General features: G+C 41.4%; 1 protein-coding gene across 2 annotated transcripts in view; it reads left to right on the top strand.

Moving 5' to 3' along the window:
* Positions 1-25669, top strand: part of TUBGCP4 (tubulin gamma complex associated protein 4) — a 38227-nt gene that overhangs the window by 815 nt on the left and 11743 nt on the right. For both annotated transcript variants that reach the window (XM_006072760.4, XM_025271326.3), the window contains exons 2-9: positions 4881-5009; positions 8752-8874; positions 9140-9193; positions 9608-9664; positions 12718-12797; positions 14153-14354; positions 17012-17177; positions 17413-17537. In XM_006072760.4, the coding sequence (XP_006072822.1) occupies positions 4881-5009; positions 8752-8874; positions 9140-9193; positions 9608-9664; positions 12718-12797; positions 14153-14354; positions 17012-17177; positions 17413-17537 (936 nt within the window). The remainder of the gene's footprint in view (positions 1-4880; positions 5010-8751; positions 8875-9139; positions 9194-9607; positions 9665-12717; positions 12798-14152; positions 14355-17011; positions 17178-17412; positions 17538-25669) is intronic.

Genomic DNA, 25669 nt, shown 5'->3' with positions numbered 1-25669 from the left:
TATGTATATACTATATATATGATTTACCTGTATGCCTTAATCTTCACAACCACCTATCTCCATACCAGAGATTAATTCCCGGTGTCAGGTATCACATAGAGAATAAGTTTAGGGTCTTGAACCCAGGTCTGTCTGACTTCAGTATTTGAACCACTCTTTTCTACTCCTGCTTCCAGTAATATTATCTAATCATTTCCATAACTTAGTAACTTACGTATTGTTGGCCCCAGTTTACAAAAGAGCAAACTGGAGCTCAGAGGACTTTATGGTGGCTAATCTTAAAAAGGCAAGATTTGAATCTAGCTCTGTCTGATCACAAAGTCATGCCTGTTTGTATGAGAATTGGTAGTATAAGCTGTGGAGGAGCAGAAGAATTACATTCTTGGTTTTTACAACTTATAAATCAAACAGATTCCTCTTATTATTTCTTTGCACCTGTAAAACTAGCACAATGCCAGGCATGTAGGAGGAAAAGGCTCAGAAAGTAATTGTGTGCTCTTAACTATGAAGTAAAAAGAGACAACAGAATATGAGAATAATAGCTGCCTTCCTTTTTTTCTTATAAAAAGTCTTAGTTGGATATTTTCCTCTTTAAGTTCTCAGTTTTAAAGTTACCGTCTAAGAAAAACTTTCTCTAACCACCTCTTTAAGTATACTTCTAATGCCATTATTTTCCATCACAGCAACTTATTTCCCTTAGAGGACATCATAATTCATATGATTTATTGTTGTTACGTTGGAGAAGGCAATGGCACCCCACTCCAGTACTCTTGCCTGGAAAATCCCATGGACAGAGGAGCCTGGTAGGCTGCAGTCCATGGGGTTGCTAAGAGTCGGGCTCGACTGAGCGACTTCACTTTCACTTTTCACTTTCATGCATTGGAGAAGGAGATGGCAACCCACTCCACTGTTCTTGCCTGGAGAATCCCAGGGACGGGGGAGGCTGGTGGGCTGCAGTCTATGGGGTCGCACAGAGTCAGACACAACTGAGGTGACTTAGCAGCAGCAGCAGCATTGTTGTTACCTACATATATAGTCTTTCTGTCACATAGGTTGCCTATGGGGGCAAAGGCCCCAGTGATCTTCATAGATGTTGCAGAAGCACCTAACAGTTTCTGCCACATACTGGTATTAAGGTATTTGTGAGGGACTTCCCTGATGGTCCAGTAGCTAAACTCCACTGCTCCCAATGCAGGGAGCCTGGGTTCAATCCATGTTCAGGGAACTATATCCCACATGCTACAACTTAGAGTTTGCATGTCGAAGCTAAGATCCAGCACAGCCAAATAAATTTTTTTTTCATTAAAGAGAAAGATACTTATGAAAGAAAAAATTTTACCCAAACCAGCAAATATTGCATACTTTCTTCAGAACAGTGTTTTTCACATTTGGATAAAGTGTAAAATTGTCATGAATGTTCTGTGTTGATAAAAATAATTTTATTGTAATATAGAATATGTACACACATTAAGCTAAGTATAAACTCATATTGTTCTTGAACAACTGTAAACCCAATTATTTTTACAAAGTAAATAATGCTACCAAATTGATAATTCACATTGACAATCTGACGCAGCCTCTCAGTGTTGGCACTGACATTTTGGACTGGATAATTCTTTGTTGTGGGGACTGTCCTGTGCGTTATAGGATGTTCAGCAGCATCTGTGATCTCTACTCACTAGATGCCAGTAGGACCCCTGGCAGCCAAAAATACCTCCAGACATTACCCTATCCCTTGGGGGCAAAATTGCCCCAATTGAGAACCATTGAGCTAATGCAGCATATACTTTTGTTTTGCTAAACCTAAATTGTCAACACTTGAGTTTAATAGTAGAATGATTTTGCTGCAGATCTGGCTATTTCCTATTTTGACTTTAGTAACTCTGTTCATATAAGTAGGTTATACTAAACAGTACCAATAACTTTAAGGTATCATTTGCTGTTTCAGAATAACCAGACCTTGAACTTTTCTAAAATTCCTGCAACACTGCGCAAATGCCAATTTTAATAGTAATATCACTTAATAACTGAATAGGGCTGTCCTAATAATAAGAAATATTGCTCATTTGAAAAGACCCTGATGCTGGGAAAGATTGAGGGCAGGAGGAGAAGGGGACGACAGAGGATGAGATTGTTGGATGGCATCACCAACTCAATGGACATGGGTTTGAGTGGACTCCGGGAGTTGGTGATGGACAGGGAGGCCTGGCGTGCTATGGTTCATGGGGTTGCAAAGAGTCGGACACAACTGAGCGACTGAACTGAACTGAACTGAATAATAAGAAATTGCTGACATGTATTGAGCACTTGGCTATGTGCTTGGCACATGTGATTTACATATTTAATCCTCAAAATTATTATCTCTACTTTATAGGTATGAAAGATGAGGGTATTGCTTGCCTAAGATTTCAAGGAAGTAAGAGGTGACTCAGAGATTCAAACCCAAGCATTCTGACTCCAGAGACCAGGTTCTTAAGCACTGGTCATGCTACCTCTTAAAAGTTATTAACTTGAAGATATGGTTAACATTTTGTCATTAAGTCTACTTTAAATGGATTCTTAATCAAATTATTGTGGAATCAGTAACAGAAAAATTCTTTTTTGCCTATTTATTACATTTACTATCATATAAAAATGGCTTCCACAATATATAATACATTATGAATATGAAATATTCTGAGTTCCTTGTGAGTAGTAAATATATCTGACTTTGCTCCTTATTTATGGAAAGTTAGCACAGTGCCTGGGATAAGTAGGTGGTCACTAAAAGTTGGTTGATTCTCTAAAGAAGATATTCAGTGGCCAATAAACAAATGAAAAGATGATCAATAGCATGATTCTTTAGGAAAATACACAATGAATTATCATTTTATATCCTTTAGGATGGTTATTACCAAAAAAACAGAAAATAACAAGTGTTGGTGGGGATGTAGAGAAATTGGAACCCTTGTGCATTGCTGGTGGAAATGTAAAATGGTGCAGTCCCTGACGAAAAAGATACGGCAGCTCCCCCAAAACTTAAACAGAGGATTACCAAATGAGCCAGCAGTTTTATTCCTAGGTATATAACCAAAAGAAGTGAAAGCAGAGACTCTGATAGGTATTTGTACACCATGTTCATAGCAGCATTATTGACAATAGCCAAAAGGTAGAAGCAGTTTGTCCATAGACAAAGAAAGTGATTACACAAAATACAACAAATATCAACGGAATGTTGTTGTTGTTGTTTAGTCTGAGTTGGGTTTGACTCTTTTTGCGACCCCATGGACTGTAGCTCGCCAGGCTCCCCCATCCATGGGATTTCCCAGGCAAGAATACTGGAGTGGGTTGCCATTTCCTCCTCTAGGGAATCTTCCCAACCCAGGTATGGAACCTGCATCTCAGCACTGGCAGGTGGATCCTTTAACACTGAGCCACCTGGGAAGCCCACAATGGAATATTATTCCAGCTTAAAAAGGAGAGATATTCTAACATGTGCTACAACATGGATGAACCTTGAAGACACTGTGCTAAGTGAAATAAGCCAGTCACAAAAGAATCAATATTGTAAAGCAGTCAAATTCATAGAGACAGAATCAGAAGGGTACTTGGCAGGGTCTGTGTGTTAAGGAACAATGGAGAGTCGTAGGTACAGAGTTTTCGTCTGGAAAGATGAAAGTTCTGGAGATGCTGGTGGTGATGGCTGCCCAACAGTGTGAATGCAGTTAATGCCACCAAACTGTACACTGGATAGTGGCTGAACTGATAACTTTTGTGCATATTTTGCCATGAATTTCTTTTTAAGTTGATTGAATGAATGTATTCTCTCACTACTATTTTTCTGCTTGAACTGCTGTGAAATCTTTATATACCATACTAAGTTATCATTTGGCCATGACTTAAATTAAAAATATGAATGAAAATATGGACAGTAAATTATATGTCCAGTTTTAAAGTGCTCTTACAGATTAAATATGCTACATTAACTTTACTTTTTTTGTTCTTTTCTTTTAAGCTTTACATTTTTACTGAAATGAAAACAAAATTTAAAATTTCAGAGAGAATTTGTAAATCCTATGAGTATGTTTGAGAAACCTCTGGAGTGTGCAGATCCAAGTTAGAGCAGTATTGCTCAAGAGACTTTGTTGCAACCAGGTCAAAAACCCCAAATATCCTTACAGATCATCCCAGGAAGAAAGATTTCATAAGAAATAGGTAATATACTCAGCCATGATAAAGAATGAAATCTTGCCGTTTGTGACAACGTGGATGGGCCTGGAGGGTATTATGCTTAGTGAAATCAGGCAAAGACAAATACTTTATGAAGTCACTTACATATGGAATATAGAAAACAAAATGAACAAACATAGCAAAACAGAAACAGTTGCGTAGATACAGAGGACAAATGGCCATTGCCAAAAGGAAGAGGGGTAGGGTGAGGGATGAGACAGGTGAAGGGCATTGAGTACAAACTACCAGTTATAAGTAAGTCACAGGCTTGTAATGTACAGCACAGGAACATAGTCTCTTGTAATAACTTTGTACAGTGTGTAATCTTTTAAAATACTGAATCACTACATTGTACATCTGAAACCAATATAATATTTATACCTCAATTAGCAAAAAAAGAAATAGGTGATGGTGGCTGCCTCTGAGGAGGTTGACTTATTTTTAATGTACACCATTTTGTATTGTTTAAATTCTTTACCATGCATTACCACCCATTTCAATAAGTGACTAATTAGGCTAGGGCTAGGGAATAAGGTCTTTGTAGTGACTTGAAAATTCTTTTGTTATCCAGAACTTATCGATCTTAAATAGGCATCTTGCAAAGGGAGACAGCAGTTGTAGCAAGCAGAATAGCAGGCATCAGCATTCTTAGCACTATTCTCCTCCTCCAGGTGTCACAGGACTTCCCATTTCTTCATCCCAGTGAAACCAGTGTCTTGAATCGACTCTGCCGGCTGGGCACAGACTACATTCGCTTCACCGAGTTCATTGAACAGTACACGGGCCATGTGCAGCAGCAGGTAGGTTTCTGTTTTCTGAGAATGTACACCTCCTGTGGGCAGGGGCTAAGTCAGACTTTCAGTGATTCCGTTGGTAATTCATGTGACATAAGTGTTTAGAAGTAATGAATGTCTCACCACTGGAATTATTCAAGTGAAGGGCAAGGTGACTCTCCCTCCAACAAGGGGAAAATATACGTGGGGACCAATTTAGGCAGATTGAGAAAGTATGCTTTGCCCAAGTTTTAGGAACCTAAATCAGTTTGAATTGGATCAGAGTTCCAACTCCAGAGGTGAAAACACAAAGCATCATTTCCAATTCCTTTGTTGCTTTGCTTCTAACTACCGTAGTCACATCGAGGCAGGCAATTCAAATCTTCAGGCTTCATTTTTTTTATTTGTAAATAAAGTTAAACTGGAGAAGGTTCTTGGCATGAGGTGAAACTTAATATTGTTCATTAATAGGAATTGGAAGTCAATGCTTTATAGTGTAGAAGCCAAAGATTCATGTCCTGTCCGTCCCTTACTGACTATAGACTGCTCAGCAGCAACCTGAGGCTGTTTCCTCACCTATAAAATGAGGATGATAGATGGTACCTATCTCATAGGGTTGTGGGGATTAAACAAGGTAGTTCCTGTGAAGTGCCTGGTATACAGCAGACCCACAATCTTTAAGAGAAATTTTAAAGTTCTCTTTTATTTCTAACAGTCTGCAGTTCTGTCAATGGTAAGTAAAAAGATTGCTGCATTGTGTGATTCAGTGATGACTGTTTCCCAGTGGAAAGATTGATTCTGGTCTAAGAGAAAGGCTTCTCTTCTAGAATGGGGAAGGAGGGTGCTTTTCTGAAACAAATGCAGTCAGCACCATCTGCTGCTGCTTCTGTAAGCGCTTGTCAGGCCCTTGGTGGTTTTCTATGGGGCAAAGATGTTAGAGGATAATGCCTTATAAATGTTCATTTCTGGGACAGGGATTCTGGTTCTATCAAAGAGATTTTGTTGCAGAGAAAGTACATAAGCTAAACTTGAATTCAAAATCTAATCAATGCTAGTTTGCTATGAAAACATAATAATAATAACACAATGATCATATTTGGAACCTGTGTATATCCTGATATAGATGAAAAGAGCTCTAATTTTAAGTGTTTGTAACTTTGGGGTTTCTGTGGTGGCTCAGCAATAAACAATCTGCCTATAATGCAGGAGAATGAAAAAGTTGGCTTAAAACTCAACATTCAGAAAACTAAGATCATGGCATCTGGTCCCATCACTTTATGGCAAATAGATGGGGAAACAATTGAAACAGTGAGAGGCTTTATTTTTGGGGCTCCAAAATCACTGCAGGTGGTGACTGCAGCCATGAAATTAAAAGACGCTTGCTCCTTGGAAGAAAAGTTATGACCAAGCTAGATAACATATTAAAAAGCAGAGACATTACTCTGCCAACAAAGGTCTGTCTAGTCAAGGCTATGGCTTTTCCAGTGGTCATCTATGGATGTGAGAGTTGGACTGTAAAGAAAACTGAGCACCAAAGAATTGATGCTTTTGAACTGTGGTGTTGGAGAAGACTCTTGAGAGTTCCTTGGACAGCAAAGAGATACAACCAGTCCATCCTAAGGGAAATCAGTCCTGAATATTCATTGAAAGGACTGATGCTGAAGCAGAAACTACAACACTTTGGCCACCGGATGCAAAGAACTGACTTGTTGGAAAAGACTCTGATGCTGGGAAGGATTGAAGGCAGGAGGAGAAGGGGACGACAGAGGATGAGACGGTTGGATGACATCACCAACTCTGATGGGCATGAGTTTGAGTAAACTCTGGGCGTTGGTGATGGACAGGGAGGCCTGGCATGCTGCAGTCCATGGGGCCGCAAAGAGTTGGACACAACTGAGCAATTGAACTCAACTCACAATGCAGGAGACGCGGATTCCATCCCTGGGTTGGGAAGATCCCCTAGAGAGGAAATGGTGGCCTGCTTCAGTATTTTTGACCTGGGAAATCGAGCCTTGCAGGCTACAATCCATGGGCTCGCAAAAGAGTCAGACATGACTTAGTGACTAACAACAACAATATATCACTTTAAGAAATCCTAACCTCTTCTATATTCACGTGACTACATGGATTTTATATGTGAATTCCTACTTTTCCAATTCCTAAAGCTATTTGTAGTACCTTTTATTTATTTACTTATTTATTTTTGAAAAATAAAAAGCAATTTCTCTTTCATTTTGTGATAAATGAAGACATTCTGTTCTCTGGAATGATACAAGATAGAAAAAAAAAAAAAAACTGCCTGGTTGTAAGCCAGTCTGGTCTGTTTCACCCTATGCCCATGTTCTTATTATAGCTGTGAACATTTATCTCCAGGAACTGCCAGTATCCTTTGTGGCAACCTCTGGCTACACTGTGCCTTATAACCCCTGAGCCCAAGCTTCCTCCCACATTTTTTGCTTAATTCTCCTATGGTATCTACTGCCACCAGAGCCTGACCACCCAGAAAGGCTAGTCATCACGGCCTCTAGTCAGCTGTTAGCTGCAATTCCCCCATGTAAAAGAAGAATGCTTTTATAGAAAAACTGCAGCTTTCTTGAAAGACAAGCCATATTTGTAAATAGCCTCTTGGTGAGCATCTTCTAACTTCCCGCGTTGGCTATCAGATTTGCTAATGAATTACCACGTGAGACTGGAGAAGGGTTGTTAGGAGGAGGACTGAGGTCATTTTATTTATTCAGTAAATAGTTACCCTCTCTTCAAAGAACTGTGCTAGGAAATGAAATGCAAAGATGGACAAAGTGTGAGCCCTTGCTTCATGAAGCTGTTGGTCTAGTGAGGGAACAAATAATCAAAAGTTCAATTCCAGCACTGAAAAGAGATGCTATAAAAGCAACAGAGGGGAGCTAGTAATTCTCTGGGGAGAGTTAGAAAGGGCTTTGCAGGGAAAAGATGCTTGAGTTGGGTCCCGCAGGAAGAGTAGGTATTTGTCACAAGCATGAGCACACAATTGTAAGCAGAACACACTCAGATTCATGGAGGTGCGAGATAGAAATAAGGCACATTTGGGGAACTGTTGATTAATTTGGAAATGAGGACGTGAAGTTGAAAGCAGTGAAAGATAATTTTGGAGAGAGGGTAAAGGCCAGAATACAGAGGTCACCGTATGCTATGTGCTGCTAAGTCACTTCAGTCGTGTCCAACTCTGTGTGACCCTATAGATGGCAGCCCACCAGGCTCCCCCGTCTCTGGGATTCTCCAGGCAAGAACACTGGAGTGGGTTGCCATTTCCTTCTCCAATGCATGAAAGTGAAAAGTGAAAGTGAAGCCGCTCAGTCGTGTCTTGACTCTTAGCGACCCCATGGACTGCAGCCTACCAGGCTCCTCCATCAAGAGTACCGGAGTGGGGTGCCATTGCCTTCTCCAGTATGCTATGTAGAGGAGTTTAGATATTATTCTTGGGTAAGAGGAAGCCACCAAAGGGATTTAAGCCAGAAGTTACAAGGTTAGAACTGAGTTGTTGAAGAATCTCTAGTGACAGTGTGGAAGAATACCCAGTTTGTAAAATCTCAGCCACTTGGAAAATTAAAACATTATCACATTTTAAAAGGTCAGGACTCAAAATCTGTCTCTTCAGTCAGATTTTCCTCTCATGGAAACACTACTTTGATTGGAAATTATTTAAGCAAAAATAATGCCATTAATAAAGGATAATGTCTTCCTTGGGTTTCAGGCTGTGAGCTGAAAAGCTGACTTCTCTTTGTTATTTCAGGATCACCATCCATCTCAGCAGGGCCAAGGTGGGTCACATGGAATCTACCTCAGGGCCTTCTGCACGGGGCTGGATTCAGTTTTGCAGCCTTACCGCCAGGCACTACTTGATTTGGAACAAGAGGTGAGAAGAGACGCGGGAAGCCGCACCTCTGGGACTGCAGATGAGGGCACATTCCTGATGTGAGATGCCCTCTAATATGGTCAGGTAGCTAAGAGTGAGCTATTTTCATCGGAAAATCAGAATTAATTATCTTCTGTAAGTGATCAATTCTCAGTACCCTAAAATGAACCCTAAACCTACTCTCAGATTCCCTTCTAGTTTTCACAGATGAAATAGATTCAAGATACTATATATGGAGCCCTAATCACAGTGTTTTTTGTTGCAGTTCCTGGCTGACCCCCATCTCTCCATATCACATGTCAATTACTCCTTAGACCAGGTAACAAAATGCTTCGGAATCTGTTGATATCATTGGAATACTCTAACTCAGGATATTATTTTTGAGAACTTTTTTCCTTCTGGTTTCAGAGCTCAGCATTTGTTATTTCATATGTTTTCCTAGATCAGAACTGTTTGAAGAGTTCCACATTTAATGAAAACTTACTGTCTGATGTTAATGCTCTACATTGGCCTCAGTATTAGCAGTTATGCGCCTTAGACATGGAAACTGCTTGTGTCTGCCGTTCTGTCTACAGCCAACCCCCACATCAGATTGCCTTAGGATCCTGGTTGTTCTGTGGCATTGCCATCTTTATGATAAATGGGACTGGTTAGAAACAAAGGCATTTCCTGAGTTAATTTTTTTTCCTTGTGCTTGAAATATATACCATCCTAATCATTCTCTACTTTGAAGTTCCAGCTCCTTTTCCCCTCTGTGATGGTTGTAGTAGAACAAATTAAAAGTCAGAAGGTGAGTACTTTTTCCTTTTCCTGGGGTAAGCACCAAGGACATAATCATAATTCATTTTCCTTTACATTCCTTTTTGAAGACCCTAGTTTTTGGTAGTTTTTATTTATTCATTCATTCATTCATTCAGCAATATCTGCTTGGGTATCATGCTAAGTATCAGCAAAGCAAAAATAAGTTATGACCCTGCGCTTAAGCAGCTCCTGGTCCAAAAGCTGGGGGAAATAGTAACAGATGTCCCCAAGAATGCTGCTGGGTAGAGGATAAAGCTATGGATACTTGAAGGTGAGAGTTTTGTACACTAAAGATTCAAAACTTTTGGATATGGAACTTGAGAAGAAGTAGAAAGTTAATCCTTAGAAAGAAGGTAATAGGTTTATTGTGTTGGCAGCTTTCTGAGCACTGTTTAGTCATTGGGTGAAACCCAGATGTTGATTAGTTAAATATGCCTCTTATCACAAGTTTTTATCATATGCATTGAGAAGAGGGTCTCCAGTGTCCAGAGAATGTCTTTTCTGAGTAGGATTAATAATTGAGATGCTTTGAGATTTTACATTAGAAGAATCTGCTGGTTCATAATTGGATCAGAAAGGCCAAGTGGATTAAATATGTTTAGTTAATTCCTGTTTTTAAGCTGATACATTTGTGCCTTGGATATAACTAGTTAACTAGTCAGTTTGCCAGATTGCTGCTTTTTTTTTTTTCACTGTATGCGTCTAGAAACTTACACTCTGCTGCATTCATTCTGTGGCAGCAAAGTCAGTGCTCTCTGACCCTGCAAAGCTGGTTGCCCTCATCAAATAACATCAAGCTTTTATTGTGCACTTGTTGTATACCAGGCTCTGTGCAAAGTGCTTCACATGTATTATCAAGGTCAATCTCCTAAGGAATCAAATAGGTTAAGGAATGTAATTAGAGTCACACGTGCATGCTTGCTCAGTTGCTCGGTCACGTCCAACTCTTTGTAACCCCATGGACTCTAGCCCGCCAGGCTCCTCTGTCCATGAAATTTCCCAGGCACGAATACTGTAGTGGGTTGCCATTTCCTCCACCAGGGGACCTTTCCAACCCAGGGATCAAACCTGCGTCTCTTGCTTTTCCTACATTGGCAGTCAGATTCTTTACCTCTGCACCACCTGGGAAACCCCTTAGGATCATACAGAAGGTAATAAACGGTACAACTAGGCTATAAACCCAGGGCTGTCTGACCCCAGACTGTGCTCTTAACTACTCTACTAAACTGTCTCCCAAAGCTAGAGGGGACCTTCTAGGTAAGTGGGGTTAGCCTAAGAGTCCATGCATGGCTGCACACCTCAGTTGACCCTGAGCTTCCATTGGCCCCAGGAAGGAGAGTGGAAAACGAGTGGAGGGATTGTAGATGGGCAAGGGATTCCTGCCGGGGAACGGGTAGGAAGCTGAGTGCTGAGGCTCTAAATAAATGAGGCTGTGGGTGAGAACAGGGCAGTACACACAGGCACAAGGGGTCCTTTAGAGTGTTATAACCTAAAGAAATGTTATAACCCTGGATCGTGTTGATGGTTGCACACTGCTGTAAATTTATTAAACATTGTTGAAAGTACACTTAAATTAGATGAATTTTATGGTGTATAATGGAGAAGGCAATGGCACCCCACTCCAGTACTCTTGCCTGGAAAATCCCATGGATGGAGGAGCCTGGAAGGCTGCAGTCCATGGGGTCGCTGGGGGTCGGACACGACTGAGCGACTTCACTTTCACTTTTCACTTTCATGCACTGGAGAAGGAAATGGCAACCCACTCCAGTGTTCTTGCCTGGAGAATCCCAGGGACGGGAGAGCCTGGTGGGCTACTGTCTATGGGGTCACACAGGGTCGGACACAACTAAAGTGACTTAGCAGCATGGTGTATAAAGTATACCTCAGTAAAGCTGTTTAAAAAAAATAGAGACAAAAGGACATTGAGAGAGGAAGCAGGTTTTTAGATAAGTGTGTACCTTATAAGAAGTCTGAATTAGGCCTTAATCTGAAGTAAAGAGCGTTCTTTACTTCTTTTCCTGGAATTTGAAATGATTCTGGTTTCCTTAGTGCAGTTCTCAAACTTCATTGTGCATTAGAACCTGGAGCTGATTGTTAAAAGCAGATTGCTGGTCCCCACCCCAGAGATCCTGATTCAGCAGATCTGGAACAAGGTCCAAGAATTTGTAGCTCTTAAAAGTTTCCAGGTGATGCAGATGCTGCTGGGGGAAGGTGTGGGCTGGGAAAGGACAGGGATGCGGAGGGTCCATACTTAAGAACAACTATTGTGATGTTGTGATTTATAATAAGAAAAATAGATTTGGTCTTTGTCCCATTTCTGGCGCAGAGCTCCTAAAACTCAGAATTTCCTAAGTAATAAGAGCAATAAAGACATCTTGATATGCATAGCAAACCCCTATTTACCACACCTGAGCTTGTTAACCAGGTGATTTTGGGAAAACACTGAAATATGGGCTGTTGCCCGGGGAACCAACCCTGTGATTGGAAGGTGAGAACTTGCAGTCCCACGTTTCCCACCTGACCTTTGGCAAGAAAAGCGGGCAGAGGGCAGAGAGCTGGGAAGGCTCCACAGAAACCCGAAAGGATGGTTTGGAGAGCTTCCAGATTGGTGGACCAGAGTGCCTGTGTGTGCCACCGTGCCCTGCAGAAGCTCGTTTGTCCGGGACCTCGCTGTATGTACCCTTTCATCTGGGTGTTGATTGGTATCCTGGCGTATCCTTCCTAACAAATTGATAATCTAGTGAATAAATGGGTTTCCTGAGTTCTGTGGGCTGCTCTAGCAAATAAGTGGAACCCAGGGATTGAGTTGGGTTGTAGGACCCCCAGCTGGTGTCAGAGAGTTGCTTGGTGGTGTGGGGGAACCCCACCCACCCCTACACACACACAGTGGAATTGGAGTCAGAATTGGAACTATGCATAGAGCTTACGAGTTTATCCTCACTCTCCGTGGATTTTGCCCTCTGGATTGAATATAGAATATGAGATTGGGTTACATGAACTATTAAAATGGAATTCAGCTTGACAAGGTTGTGTTTTCCACAGATTCATGGTTGTCAAATCCTGGAAACAGTATACAAACACAGCTGCGGGGGGTTGCCTCCTGTTCGCAGTGCACTAGAAAAGTAAGTCGTGGCTTCACTGGGGTAGAGAGGGGAGTGGGTGGTCAAGTGACCTGACTTGGCCCAAGTTCTGTTTCCAGGTTATCTCGGGCTTCCCTCTGGGGACAGTTGTCCCATGAGTACAGGAGCCCGTGTCAGCCTTACAGTGACTCAGAAACCACAGAAAGGGATTCTAAGGTGTTGAGCATCCAGGCTAGGACCTAGCTACCTAGATGATCTTGAGGCAATCCTTCATTTTTGGATCTCATTATCCTTGGAGAATTTCCATGAAATATTCCAGATTATGCTTAGCTGTGTCTAAATGTGTATTTTGAGTAGCTTTATAATCCTCTTAAGAATTTTACTCTAACAAAATTATCCAAAAGAAGAAAATAACCATATACACAATCATTATTCATTGCAATATTGTCTGCTATATTAAGAAATGAGAAAATCACCAGTAATAGAATGCTGAATAAAAATATATTCACTTGATAGACTATAAACCAATTAAAATTACAAATTCTGAAACAACACGTAAAAATATTTTTATAATACTAACTGAAAAAAGGATACAAACTTATATGTATTTTATGATTGCAACTATTAAATAAATGTGAAATATGATCAAAAGCTTCCTGTAGAATATTCCACAGTCTGGATTTTTCTGATTATTTCCTCATGAGTAGATTCAGATTGAACATTTTTGGCAAGGATACTACCTAGGTCATATTATTCCCTGTTAGAGCATATCAGAGTGCACACAGAGCAAGTTTGCCCCATTACTGGTGTAAAGCTTCATCACTAGGGTTAGGTGTTTTCCACCAGATCTGTTTTAGAGGAACATTTTCCACTTTGTCACTGATATGTTTTCTGAGGTGTGATCCTTTGAGGCTGTGTAACTATCCCATTCTCCAACAACCATTCTGCATTTTGTTGGATAATACTTTCTCAGGTATATCTGCCTCTCACATACTGGACCTACTCTCCTTATGTGAGTCCAACAAAAGTAAAAACTTACTTAATACTGTGTTAGCCAAAAAGAGACTCCTATAAGTCCATTTAATTTTAACAGGAATCATCCATTTTGAAACTTATTTTACTCAAAAGGAGGGAAGAAATGTGCCTCTTCTAAAAGATGATCAGAACCTTTACTGAGCATTTCAGACTTCAGTATACAGGCTACAGGTTTGGAAGTTTAACCACTTAGTTCATCTGCAGAGATTGAAGTTAAAATAGCACAATTATTTTTACCTTAATTGGTCCTTTCCTTTCTGACTGACCAAACTCTCAGGCCTCTGTTTATCCAGTTTAAAGCACGCCCTCTGTGCTTTTGTCCTGAGTGAACTTCTAAGGCTCTTGCTGTCCTCTCCACTCAGGATCCTGGCCGTGTGTCACGGGGTCATGTATAAGCAGCTCTCAGCCTGGATGTTACATGGACTCCTCTTGGATCAGCACGAAGAGTTCTTTATCAAACAGGGTCCATCTTCCGGGAATGTCAGCACCCAGCCAGAAGAGGATGAGGAGGATCTGGGCATTGGGGGACTGACAGGAAAACAACTGAGAGAACTCCAGGACTTGGTGAGAGCCCAGCAAGAAGCCTAGCCTGCTCCTGCCAGGAGCTGGACAAGTCGACAGCTAGATGACCTCCCGGTGACTTGCCCCCAGCTCAACATGGCCTGGGCACGTTCCATAAATTCTGTAGACGTAGACAGTTGGCTTAGTTTAATACTCAAACTTAATGCCTAACAGTGTGAGACTCTAAGGTAGAAAATACACTTGTAAGATCCCTTTTGTTTCCCCTTTTCCTGGTATTTGCATTGAGGAGAGTAATAAGAAGTCTTGTCCCTTTAGGTCGTCTTGTTGGTACCCAGAGCTTTTACACTGCAGGTTAGTTTTGATTTGGCTCCCCAAAGTCCTGTGCTGTTCTTATCCATTCATTTATCCTGTTACATTTTATTGAATGCCTGTTATATGCCAGGCACAACTGTTCCAGGTGCCACAACCACATAAACAAATAAAATGTAGTAGTCCCTGTCCTTAAAGAGCTTACAGTTAGTGGAAGACATATTACAATATACTAAGTGCTCTGGACCAGTGAGTGTGGGTATTCTGGGAACATGGACTAGAGTGGAATATATGTCTTAAGTGCAAAGAGTTTGGGAGAACGACGTCTCTGGTGGTTCAATTGTTAAGACTGAGCTTCCAATGCAGGGGGCTGAGGTTTGATCCCTAGTCGGAGCTTAGATCCCATATGCCACACGGCCAAAAAAAAAAAAAATTCCAGGCAGAGGGAAGGACTGTGTACAGTACAGAGGCCATGAAGGACATGGATCATTTGGGAGAACCATTAGTAATTCAGTTGAGATGGTCAAGTAAATAAAGACTGAAATATAGAGTGTAAGGGACAGTTGGAGGGGATGTGGGAAGTGGCAGTCAGTGAAGCTTTTGAGATGAGCGGAGGTAAGATCATGAAAGCCCTTGTAAATAATGGGAAGGAATTTGGACTTGAGCCTGAAAAGAGCTGGGAACCATGAAGAATTTTAGGCAACGGGTTAACACACCTCTGTATGTTATATTAGACTTTATGATAGATCACTCTGGAAACTGCGGGAAAACGTTTTTTAAAAAATTAAGATTAGCAGCAAGTACAACAGTTAGGAGAATGTTTGGGACATTACATGTGCTCAGTTGCTTCAGTCATGTCCTACTCTTTGTGACCCCATGGACTGTAGCCTGCAAGGCTTCTGTCCATGGGATTCTCCAGGCAAGAATACTGGAGTGAGTTGCCATTTCCTCCTCCAGGGGAGCTGCCTGACCCAGGGATCAAACTCAGCTCTCCAGCGTCTCCCGCATTGCAAGCAGATTCTTTACTGTTTGAGCCATCGGTGAAGCCTGTTGGGCTGAAATTTTCACATTAGCTGAAAAATAGTGGTGGCCTGCACCAAGGATGGGAACAGTAAATATGGTGAAGAAGAAAGAGGCTTCAGCGATATTTAGGAGGTGGAACAGGCAGGCCGTGGTGATTGATTGGCCAGGGGCCCAGAGGGAAGCATCAGGGATGATGCCCAAGTCTCTGCCTTTAGTGATAGGCGAGTGGTGATGATAAGGAATGTGGGCTGCTGGTAGGAGAGGGCGGGGGGAGAAGATGTGTCTAACTCTGGACACACTGAGATGCTTGTAGGAAATGACCAGTGGGCTGAGCCTGAAGCTGATGAGAGCAGTCTGGCTTAAAGATAAAGTTTTAGGAGTTATCAGCATATGAAAGTTTTTAAACTGAGGTCCATGGGTGGCTTCAGAGGTTCTGTGAAGTGTATGTTTCCATATTCTTCTGGAAGGTCCATCACTTTTATACTTGCAGAGAGTCCTGTGATGCAGAAAGATTAAAAATACCTGTTATGATCAGTTCAGCCTCAGAAGATGTGATTGTTTAGGAAGAGTGTGGAGAGCGAGAGGAAAAAAGGGTCTTGGGTGGTGCCCTGAGGCACACCAGCACCCAAGCCCAAAATTGAAATGGCGGACAGCAGAGATCAAAGTCAGGAGAATGGAGTTTGGGGTTCCTTATCCATACCCTGGATAAGGGTCAAATTAGCAGCAAGTCAGGGACCTGGCTGGCTAGACAGCAAGAATCTGGGGCTTCATGGGCTAGATTAGTGTTACTCAGACTGTAGAGTGCCCAGAATTGCCTGGAGAGCTTATTAAAACATGGACTGCTGGGCCTCATCCCCCAGGTTTTCTGTAGCTCTGGGGACGGGCCTGAAATTTTGCATTGCTAACAAGCTCCCACGTGAGGCCAATGGTGCTGGCCCAGGAGCCAGGTTATGAGAACCACATGGCTGTATGACTCAGGCCTCTGTAAAGAGCTGGGCAGAGCAGACATGCGCAAGGTAGTAAATCATAGACATGCAGACCTGGAAACAAACAGAGCAGTTATTCCACGGTACAGACAAGAAGACTGAGTTCCAGACCCACTGCACAAGTTTTTACACAGTAGTCAAAGCAGAGTGAGAATGAAAATCCTAATGTTAATAGAACCACTGTTATTTCCACCGTGCTTTCTGTCTAAAAATGGAATGTCTTTCTCTAGCACTGGTAATTTAATAATTATGCAAGTTCAGATTTAAAGTCCCTGCTTCCAGAAACTGTAAATCGTGGGTTGGGAGAGCTGCCAGATATTCCCTTGTTTCCCCTTTTTCACTTCATACGTTATCTCTGATGTGGGTTTTTTCCTTGCCCAGCGCCTGATAGAGGAGGAGAACATGCTGGCGCCATCTCTCAAACAGTTTTCTCTGCGAGTGGAGATTCTGCCGTCCTACATTCCAGTGAGGGTTGCTGAAAAAATCCTCTTTGTGGGAGAATCTGTCCAGATGTTCGAAAATCAAAATGTAAACCTGACCAGGAAAGGTAGGAATGTCCTTGCCGGGGTTCCCCCAATCCTCAGAGGCATGTCTGACATCATGTGGACCCAAAGTCAGCCCGGGCAGAGTGGGTGGCTAGGGACCTTCATGTCCTAGGGACATGGGACATGAGTGGGTGGCTAGGGACCTTCATGTTGTTCCCGGCAGCCCCAGGCAGAGAGCCCCCCGCCTGTGGTGGTTTCCTGACTCCTGCTGACCGTGAGTGCTTTCCTGTCCTACAGGATCCATTCTGAAGAACCAGGAGGACACTTTTGCAGCAGAGTTGCATCGTCTCAAGCAGCAGCCCCTCTTCAGCCTGGTGGACTTTGAGCAGGTGGTGGATCGTATTCGCAGTACTGTGGCCGAGGTTGGTCTTTCTCAATATAGATATAGTTTATTTTACTTATTTAATTGACTGCACTCGGTCGTCATTGTGGTGCATGAATTCTTTGTTGCTGCACTCGGGCTTTCTCTAGCTGTGGTGAGCAGGGAGTACTTTCTTGTGGAGCCCAGGCTCTGGGGCTCCTGGGCTTCAGTAGTTGTGGCTACTTAGGGGCACACAGCTACTCAGGGGCTTAGTTGCCCTGAGGCCTGTGGCATCTTCGTTCCCTGCACTGGCAGGCAGATTCTTAACCATTGGGCCATCAGGGAGGTCCCTTGTAGTAGAAGAAAATAGACTGGTTTCCTAGAAATTGAGTACTTGATTTATTTCCTCTTGGTGTGATTAGAACTTAACTTGCAGGGAAGTGTTTGAGAGAGTTGAAGAGCAGGAAGTAGAAAATAAAAGCATTGTTTTAACAATAGAGGCGGGACTGCCTTAGCCTTTTCCCACCTGACAGGAGTTTGATTGGTAGCTAGTCAGTTACTTAGTAATAAAGGAAGATCTTGGTTTGCATTTCAGATAGACAGCCTTTTGACTCCATTGTGTAGTTGGCAATGACTCCAGGGGACCCACTGATTCTGACTAAATTTAGTGCCTTACGGCCTTAGGATAATCTATCATAGGAAGGCAGGACAAGTAATATTTTTCCATTCTTTTTTTTTTTTTTGCACTCCAGCATTTAAAAAAATTTTTAATTGGAAGATAATTGCCCTATAGTGTTGTGTGAGTTTCTGTCCTATAACAGCAAGAATCAGCCATAATTGTATATATCCCTTCCCTCTTGAGCCGCTCTCTCTGCCTCCCCTCCTGCCCCTCTAGGTAATCGCAGAGTGCCAGGCTGGGCTCCCTGTGTCACACAGCAGCTTCCCTCTAGCTCTCTGTTTTACACGTGGTGCTGTGTACACGTCGGTGCTCCTTTCTCACTTCGTCCTACCTCTCCGTTCCCCACCGTGTCCCCAAGTCCATGCTCTCTGTCTGGATCTCCATTTCTTCTCTAAAAATAGGTTCATCAGTGCTGCTTTTCTAGATTCCATATATATGCATTAATATATATTTTTCTCTTTCTGACTCACTTCAATCTGTATAACAGGCTCTAGGTTCATCCACTTCAATACAGCTGACTCATTCATTCTTTCTATGGCTGAGTAATATTCCATTGTATATATGTACTATATCTTCTTTATTCATTCGTAAATAGTGCTTCTATAACATTGGGATAAATGTGTCATTTAGAATCATGGTTTTCTCAGGGTATATGCCCAGTAGTAGGATTGCTGGATCATGTGGCAGCTTTATTCCTAGTTTTTAAAGGAATCTCCATAGTGTTCACCATAGTGGCTGTACCAATTTACATTCCCATCGACAGTGCAGTAGGGCTTCTTTTTCTATACACCTTATTCAGTTCAGTCACTCAGTCGTGTCTGATTCTTTGCAACCCCATGGACTGCAGCACGCCAGGCCCCTGTGTCTATCACCAACGCCCGGAGTTTACCCAAACTCATGTCCATTGAGTCAGTGATGCCATCCAGCCATCTCATCCTCTGTTGTCCCCTTCTCCTCCTGCCTTCAGTCTTTCCCAGCATCAGGGTCTTTTCCAATGAGTCAGTTCTTCGCATCAAGTGGCCAAAGTTCTGGAGTTTCAGCTTCAACATCAGTCCTTCCAATGAATATTCAGGACTGGTTTCTTTTAGGATGGACTGGTTGGATCTCCTTGCAGTACAAGGAACTCTCAAGAGTCTTCTCCAACACCACAGTTCAAAAGCATCAATTCTTTGGTGCTCAGCTTTCTTTATAGTCCAACTCTCACATCCATACATGACTACTGGAAAAACCATAGCTTTGACTAGATGGACCTTTGTTGGCAGAGTAATGTCTCTGCTTTTTAATAGGCTGTCTAGGTTGGTCATAGCTTTTCTTCCAAGCAGCAAGCGTCTTTTAATTTCATGGCTGCAGTCACCATCTGCAGTGATTTTGGGGCCCCCCAAAATAAAGTCTCTCATTGTTTCAATTGTTTCCCCATCTATTTGCCATAAAGTGATGGGACTACATGCCATGATCTTAGTTTTCTGAATGTTGAGTTTTAAGCCAGCTTTTTCACTCTCCTCTTTCACTTTCATCAAGAGGCTCCTTAGTTCTTCTTTGCTTTCTGTCTTAAGGGTGGTGTCATCTGTATATCTGAGGTTATTGATTTTTCTCCCAGCAATCTTGATTCTAGCTTATGCTTCATCCAGCCCAGCATTTCTCATGATGTACTCTGCATATAAATTAAATAAGCACGGTGACAATATACAGCCTTGACATACTCCTTTCCCAATTTGGAACCAGTCTGTTGTTCCATGTCCAGTTCTAACTGTTGCTTCTTGACCTGCATACAGATTTGTCAGGAGGCAGGTCAGGTGGTCTGGTATTCCCATCTCTTGAAGAATTTTCCACAGTTTGTTGTGATCCACACAGTCAAAGGCTTTGGCACAGTCAATAAAGCAGATATTTTTCTGGAACGCTCTTGCTTTTTCGATGATCCAGTGGATGTTGGCAATTTGATCTCTGGTTCCTCTGCCTTTCGAAATCCAGCTTAAACATCTGGAAGTTCACTGTTCACATACTGTTGAAGCCTGGCTTGGAGAGTTTTGAGCATTACTTTACTAGCATGTGAGATGAGTGCAATTGTGCGGTAGTTTGAGCATTCTCTGGCATTGCCTTTCTTTGGGATTGGAAGGAAAACTGACCTTTTCCAGTCCTGTAGCCACTGCTGAGTCTTCCAAATTTGCTGGCATATTGAGTGCAGTACTTTCACAGCAGCATCTTTTAGGATTTGAAATGGCTCAACTGGCATTCATCACCTTCACTAGCTTTGTTCGTAGTGATGCTTTCTAAGGCCCACTTGACTTCACATTCCAGGATGTCTGGCTCTAGGTGAGTGATCACACCATCATGGTTATCTGGGTTGTGAAGATCTTTTTTGTACAGTTCTTCTGTGTATTCTTGCCACCTCTTCTTAATATCTTCTTCTTCTGTTAGGTCCATACCATTTCTGTCCTTTATTGTGCCCATCTTTGCATGAAATGTTCCCTTGGTATCTCTGATTTTCTTGAAGAAATCTCTAGTCTTTCCCATTTTATTGTTTTCCTCTGTTCTTTGCATTGATCACTGAGGAAGGCTTTCTTATCTCTCCTTGCTGTTCTTTGGAACTCTGCATTCAAATGGGTATATCTTTCCTTTTCTCCTTTGCCTTTAGCTTCTCTTCTTTTCTCAGCTATTTGTAAGGCCTCCTCAGACAACCATTTTTCTTTTTGCATTTCTTTTTCTTGGGGATGGTCTTGATCACTGCCTCCTGTACAATGTCACAAACCTCTGTCCTTGGTTCTTCAGGCACTCTGTCAAATCTAATCCCTTGAATCTATTTGTCACTTCTACTGTATAATCGTAAGGGATTTGATTTAGGTCATACCTGAATGGTCTAGTGGTTTTCCCTACTTTCTTCAATTTAAGTCTGAATTTGGCAATAAGGAGTTCATGGTCTGAGCCACAGTCAGGTCCTGGTCTTGTTTTTGCTGACTGAATAGAGCTTCTCCATCTTTGGCTGCAAAGAATATAATCAATCTGATTTCTGTATTGACCATCTGGTGATGTCCATGTGTAGAGTCTTCTCTTGTGTTGTTGGAAGAGGGTGTTTTGTTTGAAAGAGGGTGTTTTGTAAGTAAGTTCAGTTGTATCATTTCTCTTTAGATTCCACATATAATGGATATCATATGATATTTCTCCTCCTCTGACTTAACTTCACTCAGTATGACACACTCTAGGTCCATCCATGTTGCTTCAGATGGCCGTATCTCATCATTTTTAATGGCTGAGTAATATTCCCTTGTGTTTATGTGCCACGTCTTCTTTATCTATTCCTGTCGACAGACATGTAGGTTGCTCCCACGTCTTGTCTGTTGTAAACAGTGCCGCAGTGAACACTGGGGTGTGTGTATTTTGGGGCCATGCTTTTCTCGGGATATATGCCCAGGAGTGGGATTGCACAGTCATATGGCAACTCTATTTTTAGTGTTTTAAGGAACCTCCATACTGTTCTCCATAGTGGCTGTACCAGCTTACATTCCCGCCAACAGGGCAGGAGGGTTCCCATCTCTCCACACCCTCTCCAGCGTTCATTGTTTGTGGATTTTTTGATGATTGCCATCCTGACTGGTGTGAGGTCATATCTAATTATAGTTTTGGTTTGCGTGTCTCTAATAGCTGGTGGTGCTGGGCATGTTGACCATCTTTGTGTCCTCTCTGCAGAAGTATCTCTTGCGGTCTTCTGCCCATTTTTTGAGTGGGTTGTTTTTATTCTATTAAGTGTCATAAGCTGTTTGGAAATGTTGGAGACTAATCCCTTATCAGTCACATCATTTGAAAAATATTTCTCCCAATCTGTGGGTTGTTTTTTGTTTCCTTTGCTGTGCAAATGCTTTTTGAGTTTAAGTAGGTCCCATTTGTTTCTTTTTGCTTTTATTTCCACTATTCTGGGAGATAGATTAAAAAAGATGTTGCTGTGACTTATGTCAGAGAGTGTTCTGCATATGTTTTCTTGTAAGAGTTTGATAGTGTCCAGTCTAACATTTAGGTCTTTAATTCATTTTGAGCTTATTTTTATGTATGGAATTAAGGAATGGTCTAACTTCTTTTTTTTTTTTTTAAACACGTGGCTGTCCATTTTTCCTAGCACCATTTGCTGAAGAGACTGTCTTTCCAGCATTGTGTGGTCTTGCGTCCGTTGTCACAGATTACTGACTATAGGTGCATGGGCTTATTTCGGGTTTTCTATCTGCTCCATTGATCTGTATTTCTGTTGTTGTGCCGCTACCGTCCTGTTTTGATGACTGGAGCTTTGTAGTGTAGTGTGAAGTCAAGGAGCCTGATTCCTACAGCTCTGGCTTTCATTTTCAAAATTGTTTTGGTTGTTCGGGGTATATTTGGCTATTTTGTGTCTCCATATCAATTTTGAGAATTTTTTGTTCTAGTTCTGTGAAAAATACCATTGGTAATTTGATAGGGATTGCATTGAATCTGTAGATTATCTTGGGTAGTATGGTCATTTTGACAATATCGATTCTTCCGATTCACAAACATGGTATATCTTTCCATCTGTTTATGTCCTCTTTGATTTCTTTTATCAGCATCTTATAGCAAAAGAGGAATACATGTCTTTTGTCTCCTTAGGTAAGTTTGTTCCTATGTATTTTATTCTTTTTTGATGCAATGATAAGTGGAATTGCTTCTTGAATTTTTTTTTGATCTTTCGTTGTTAGTGTATAGAAATGCAACTGACTTCAGTGTATTGATTTTGTTACCTGCAACTTTACCAAATTCATTTATGAGCTCTAGTAGTTTTCTGGTAACATCTTTAGGATCTTCAGTGTAGAGTATAATGTCACCTGCAAACAGTGGCAGTTTACTTCTTTTCTAATTTGGATTCCCTTTACTTTTTTTTCTTCTCTGATTGCTGTAGCTAGGACTTCCAAAACTATGTTAAATAAAAGTGGTCAGAGTGGACATCGCTGTCTTGTTACTTTCTCCCTTTGAGTGTGACACCAGCGGTAGGTTTGGCACGCGTGGGCCTCTTATTTTTAATGCATGTATTTTACTGAGGTAGAGGCGACAGTGTTTCAGGTGCACAGCAGGGTGGTTCAGTCACACAGATACCCATGTATTCATGGAGTATTTGGGAAATTCTTTTCTACCATAGGTAACTGGATACTGACTGTAGTCCCAGTGCTATACAGTGAACCTTTTTTGCTTGTTGCATATCTGTTTTTTAATTAGAAATCTGGCATTCTATTCATACTAAGTCAAGTAGTATCAAAATGTCATAATTTCTTTAGTTAGGCAAAAATTCATAAGTTTTCTAAAATATATATTATACATATTTTTATGTATGTACACAAAAGCTTTTCTACTATACTTGATGAAGACTTGAGAAAGAACATCAAAAAAAAAGAGATGGAGAAATTGAAGTACATAAACTGAATGAAATGGGAGCACTGAGTATGAAATAGAAAAAGTGAAACGAACTAGATAAAAGATCATCACTTGTTTTTAAATATGACTGCTCATTAGAAATCTGTCTGGACCTCTGGAGAAAAATTAACAATACCTGATCATTTGTGTTTTTCAAAAAATTCCAAGATAATTCTGATATGCATCTGGATTTTCGAAAGTTATTTTAGGTTTTTCTATTAGATCCTAGTTTTGGTGATATAGAGTTCTGTTATTTTTCTCTTGCCAATCATGATACAATGGTATTAAGTGAGTAACAGTTCAGTTCCATTCAGTTGCTCATTTGTGTCCAACTCTTTGCAACCCCATGGACTGCAGCACACCAGGCCTCCCAGTCCATTGCCAACTCCTGGAGTTTACTCAAATGCATGTCCATAGACTTGGTGATGCCATGCAACCATCTCATCCTCTGCCATCCCCTTCTCCTCCCGCCTTCAATCTTTCCCAGCATCAGTGTCTTTTCCAATGAGTCAGTTCTTCACATCAGGTGGCCAAAGTTTTGGAGTTTCAGCTTCAACATCAGTCCTTCCAATGAATATTCAGGACTGGTTTCCTTTAGGATGGACTGGTTGGATCTCCTTGCATTACAAGAGACTCTCAAGAGTTTTCTCCAACACCACAGTTCAAAAGCACCAATTCTTTGGTGCTCAGCTTTCTTTATAGTCCAGCTCTCACATCCATGCATAACTACTGGAAAAACCATAGCTTTAACTAGACGGACCTTTGTTGGCAGAGTAATGTCTCTGCTTTTTAATATGCTGTCTAGGTTGGTCATAACTTTTCTTCCAAGCAGCAAGCATCTTTTAATTTCATGGCTGCAGTCACCATCTGCAGTGATTTTGGAGCCCCCCAAAATAAAGTCTCTCATTGTTTCCATTGTTTCCCCATCTATTTGCCATGAAGTGATGGGACCGGATGCCATGATCTTAGGTTTATGAATGTTGAGTTTTAAGCCAGCTTTTTCACTCTCCTCTTTCACTTTCATCAAGAGGCTCCTTAGTTGTTCTTCGCTTTCTGTCATAAGGTTGGTGTCATCTGCATATCTGAGATTATTGATATTTCTCCCGGCTGTCTTGATTCCAGCTTATGCTTCATCCAGCCCAGCATTTCTCATGATGTACTCTGCATATAAGTTAAATAAGCAGGGTGACAATATACAGCCTTGACGTACTCCTTTTCCTATTTGGAACCAGTCTGTTGTTCCATGTCCAGTTCTAACTCTTGCTTCCTGACCTGCATACAGGTTTCTCAAGAGGTAGGTCAGGTGGTCTGGTATTCCCATCTCTGTCAGAATTTTCCACAGTTTGTTGTGATCCACACAGTCAAAGGCTTTGGCATAGTCAATAAAGCAGAAATAGATGCTTTTCTAGAACTCTCTTGCTTTTTCCATGATCCAGAGGATGTTGGCAATTTGATCTCTGGTTCCTCTGCCTTTTCTAAAACCAGCTTGAACATCAGGAAGTTCACAGTTCACATATTGCTGAAGCCTGGCTTGGAGAATTTTGAGCATTACTTTACTAACATGTGAGATGAGTGCAATTGTGCAGTAGTTTGAGCATTCTTTGGCATTGCCTTTCTTTGGTATTGCAATGAAAACTTACCTTTTCCAGTCCTGTGGCCACTGCTGAGTTTTCCAAATTTGCTGGCATATTGAGTGCAGCACTTTCACAGCATCATCTTTGAGGATTTGAAATAGCTCCACTGGAATTCCATCACTTCCACTAGCTTTGTTCGTAGTGATGCTTTCTAAGGCCCACTTGACTTCACATTCCAGGATGTCTGGCTCTAGATGAGTGATCACACCATCGTGATTATCTGGGTCGTGTCTTTTCATTCTCTTAAGAGGCTTTCAAAGAGCAAAAGGTGTTGATTTTGGTTAAGTCTAGTTTATCAATTTCTATTTATTTTGTGGTTCATGGTTCTGGTGTTGTGACTGACAAACCTTTGCATAACCCAGTGTTACAAAATTTTTCTATTTTCTTTTAGAAAACTTATAGTTTTTAGTTTCAATTAGGTTCATAATCATTTCTAATTAATTTTTGTATGTGGTACAAGGTATAGATCAAGTTTTAATT

The sequence above is a fragment of the Bubalus bubalis genome, chromosome 20 (genome assembly GCF_019923935.1).
Source record: "Bubalus bubalis isolate 160015118507 breed Murrah chromosome 20, NDDB_SH_1, whole genome shotgun sequence".
Taxonomy (NCBI): Eukaryota; Metazoa; Chordata; class Mammalia; order Artiodactyla; family Bovidae; genus Bubalus; species Bubalus bubalis.
This window is presented reverse-complemented; position numbering and strand designations above follow the sequence as displayed.